Source organism: Sinocyclocheilus rhinocerous, unplaced genomic scaffold (genome assembly GCF_001515625.1).
Source record: "Sinocyclocheilus rhinocerous isolate Xijiao unplaced genomic scaffold, SAMN03320098_v1.1 scaffold720, whole genome shotgun sequence".
Classification (NCBI taxonomy): Eukaryota; Metazoa; Chordata; class Actinopteri; order Cypriniformes; family Cyprinidae; genus Sinocyclocheilus; species Sinocyclocheilus rhinocerous.
In genome coordinates this window covers 502,651-506,239 of record NW_015653468.1, presented here as the reverse complement: position 1 = coordinate 506,239, position 3,589 = coordinate 502,651, and the positions used below count along the sequence as shown (strand labels likewise).

The 3,589-nt window shown below is 37.2% G+C and overlaps 1 protein-coding gene across 4 annotated transcripts in view; it reads right to left on the bottom strand.

Moving 5' to 3' along the window:
- Nucleotides 1-3,589, bottom strand: part of LOC107716033 (FERM and PDZ domain-containing protein 1-like) — a 46,703-nt gene that overhangs the window by 16,887 nt on the left and 26,227 nt on the right. For 3 of the 4 annotated variants that reach the window (XM_016522347.1, XM_016522349.1, XM_016522350.1), the window contains 2 exons: nucleotides 2,928-3,088; nucleotides 293-395 (listed from right to left, as the gene is read on the bottom strand). In XM_016522347.1, coding sequence (XP_016377833.1) covers nucleotides 293-395; nucleotides 2,928-3,088 — 264 coding nt within the window. Of the gene's footprint in view, nucleotides 1-92; nucleotides 139-292; nucleotides 396-2,927; nucleotides 3,089-3,589 lie in introns of all 4 variants that reach the window. The other variant, XM_016522348.1, reaches the window with a different exon arrangement.

The following is a 3,589-nucleotide window of genomic DNA, read 5'->3' as shown; positions in this document are numbered from 1 at the left end:
AGTAAAAAAAAAAAGGAACCGTTAACAACCCCCCCCACCCCCACTATCTGACTCAACATCAACAAATTGCAAGAAGACTCTTCAGTACACACCGCCATATTTCTGAGGATTGTCATGGTTACAGAGTCCTGGCAATCCCTGAGGGCAGAGCACAAAACATGAAAAACAAAAACATTGTTACCAAATCATGAGGTCATGACATCATCATATTTACAAGTGGGGCAAGAAGCAAGCAAGCAATATCAATTCAGCAAAGTTATTTTAGCTGTGTCCCTTTAATCTGCTCAGTCACCTAATCATCTGCTCCACGTTTTCAGGCGAAAGATCTTCTATGGCTTTATTGTTCAGTTTTAGGATCTGATCTCCAGGAAAAAGCTGACCGTCTGCTGGGCCTCCTACAAATAAACACACACACATATGCAACTATTAAATTACAGCTCTAGTTTCATGCATGCTGAACAGTACCTTCAATGTAAGTCAATGTCTGCTTTATATTCTTACAGGCAAAAAGTCTGATCACTGATAAAATGAAGAACACACCTCTCATCAAAAAGCCACACGATTTAAGTTATGTGCCACAGCTTAATACTTAGTTTTAGGGATTTGTTTAAATCACTAACCTTAACTGTAAGTAAAAGTTATAGTGATGAAACTTTGAGATGAAAACTGAATTATTTGATTGTATGGTCATTAATGTTCTACACTACACTACTGTTAAAAATTATAGGTGGATCAGATTTTTAAAAAATGTTTTTGAAAGAAAAACGTTCTTATGCTAACCAAGGCTGCATTTATTTGATCAAAAATACAGTAAAAACAATAATATTGTGAAATATTACAATTTAAAATAACTGTTTTCTTTTTGAATATATTTTAAAGCTGAATTCTCAGCATCATTACTCCAGGCTTCAGTGCCACATGATCCTTCAGAAATCATTCTAATACGCTGATTTGCTGCTCAAGAAACATTTCAGTTATTATCAATGAATGTGTTATGGGTTTGTTCAAATCACCAACCCTAACTATGAGTAAAAGTTACAGTTATATTCATGCGATTGCGAAAGTTGCATTGTTAATTCATTATTCATGTCACGTCTGGTGCTTCTGTGGATGGAGTGTGTGACTCTGAGTCTGTCTCTGCACTGCTCTGTTCTGCCATTTACACTCATTTGTCTTCGAGCCAAACTACACACACACACACACACACACACACACACACACACAATCTGCCCTTCTGCCCCGACAACATCCCCTTAGTCCCTGATGGCTCTCTGCCCTGCCAGAACCAACCACCAATGCCTGGCAGATCTCTCTCTCTCCTTCTCCTTTCACATAATTATGTGCTGCAGGGCTGTGAGGTTCTCCCTCTGGGCTTTTATCAGCTGTTTCTGCTGCAAAAAGAGAGAAGTCAGCACTGCAGAATGACTGTGTGTGTGTGTGTGTAAGAATGCACACACAATAGCTTTGTTGCAAGATCCAGTGTACTGCTGTGCCGTCTGCTCTGTATACACAGCTGCCTTCTAAGGCGACTAAAATGAAACCTTATAAGTGGCTGATTTAGATATGGAACGCTCTGCAAAGGCTGGAAACATCCATTCAGGGATTTATCGCTTGTGATTCATGGGCAGACCTGCTAGAAGACATTAAAAAAGATTTCAGCTGAGTCTATGTAACTAGGGCAACGTTGTTGATGTGCAATCTCACACAATCTTGCCTTCCTATGTTCTATTTTTTTTATTCTTTGTTACGCTCTTAATGTGAAGACAGTAAACAATTTGTAAAAAATCTGGGATGTCATTGATTCAATGAATGTTGATTCAGACAGAGTTTGATGTTAGAGTGTTACTAAGCTAAAAATTCTATACCGTAATATAAAAGTGTATAGGGTTGCTGATATTACTTGCTACTAAAACAGTTCAGGTCTTTGTATTGAACTTGGAATCACAATTTATAAACTGGAATTTTATGAAAGTTTCGATTTTTCCTACTTGATTATTATTATACATTTTGTTAACTGGTGCTCTGTATTTGTTCTTTAATATTTTACACAAGAATATAAAGGTATTTATGTAGTATTTTTGGTCAGTACAATTTATCTTTAAATTAATATGTATATTCAGCAAGGATGCATTAAATTAATGCATTAAGCAATTTATATTGTCATAGTTTCATTTACATAAGAAACTTTTTTAAATGAGAGGATGAGGAATTTCTGATATTTCTGATATTTTTCAGAATTTAAAGTTTCTTGCTCACTGCGACACATTTTGGGATTGACGTCTATCAAGGAAATATGCAAGGATATATGACTATGTTGTCTTGAATGCTATCTAGTTAGGTTTTTATGTGTTCTAACTAGATGTGTTGTGATTGTGTGAGATTGCGTGTCAGTAACTGCTGGTTCAAAATGACAATAAATATAATTAGCTTGTGTCAGTGTGTGTTTGTATGTGTGAAGGAGCTTGTGCACCTGCATCGTAATGAATTAAATAAATGACAGAGGAGCAGGTGGCCACCTCACACACAGCAGCTCAAGTGTCACGTCCTTTCTCACAGTTTCACCATCTCTGTCAAAGCAGCACAGAGGGTGAAAATTCAGTCTGATGCAGAGATTTCTAGACACAAACATCCAGAGCAAAAGCTTATAAATCAGGCTACTTTTCTCAGGATAAACATCTGAGAAGCAGGACGGTGCTTCTTAGAAGTCTCCATTTAATCTTATTGCTGTCTCTGAGAAATATAAGAGATCTTAACAGGATCTCATTTGTGTTGTTTCTTTCCTCTGGGCACATTTTCTCACGCACAGCCAGGACAGTATCCAAACCCGGCTTCACTTAGATCATAATCTGTGTTTAAAAACAACCTGCTCTAGCGCATCCCCTAAGCCAAACTCCACGTGAAGTGTGTGTGTGTGTGTGTGTGTGTACCTGGAGTGACGTCCCTGACCAGCAGGGGGTGCTGTGATGAGAGAGTGAATCCATGGGAGTCCAGGACAGCATCTCTGATCACCTCCACTGTCAGCTTCATAGGGAAGTTCTGCTGGCCCGAATCCCCAGAGCGCGACCTCCTGCCTCCTAAAATACGCTCCCTTTGAGAGACAGATAAAAACACACAGGCTGTGTTCAAAATGAAATACTAGTGTACTGCTTGATCTGTTAGTGTACAGTACTATATATGTCCAACAATTTTTTAATAACATGCATTTTTGAATTATTTTAAAATACAAATTCAAAAGTTTAGGGTCAAAATTGCTCACCAAGGCTACATTTATTTTATTAAAAATACAGTAAAATCAGTAATATCGTGGAATATTACTACAATTTAAAATAGTTGTTTTCTATAAGTATATTGTAAAATATATTTTATTTCTGTGATGAAAACCTGAATTTTCAGTAGTCATTACTCCAGTCTTCAGTGAGAGTGTCAGTGATTCTTCAGAAATCATTCTAATATGCTGACTTGCTGCTTAAGAAACATTTATCATTATTATCAAGGTTGAAAAACAGTTCTGTCAGGACCACTATTGTCAAAATGATAGATACTTAGCATAAAGTTTGGTTTGGCGGTATGGTTCTGTTCTGGGCAAAAA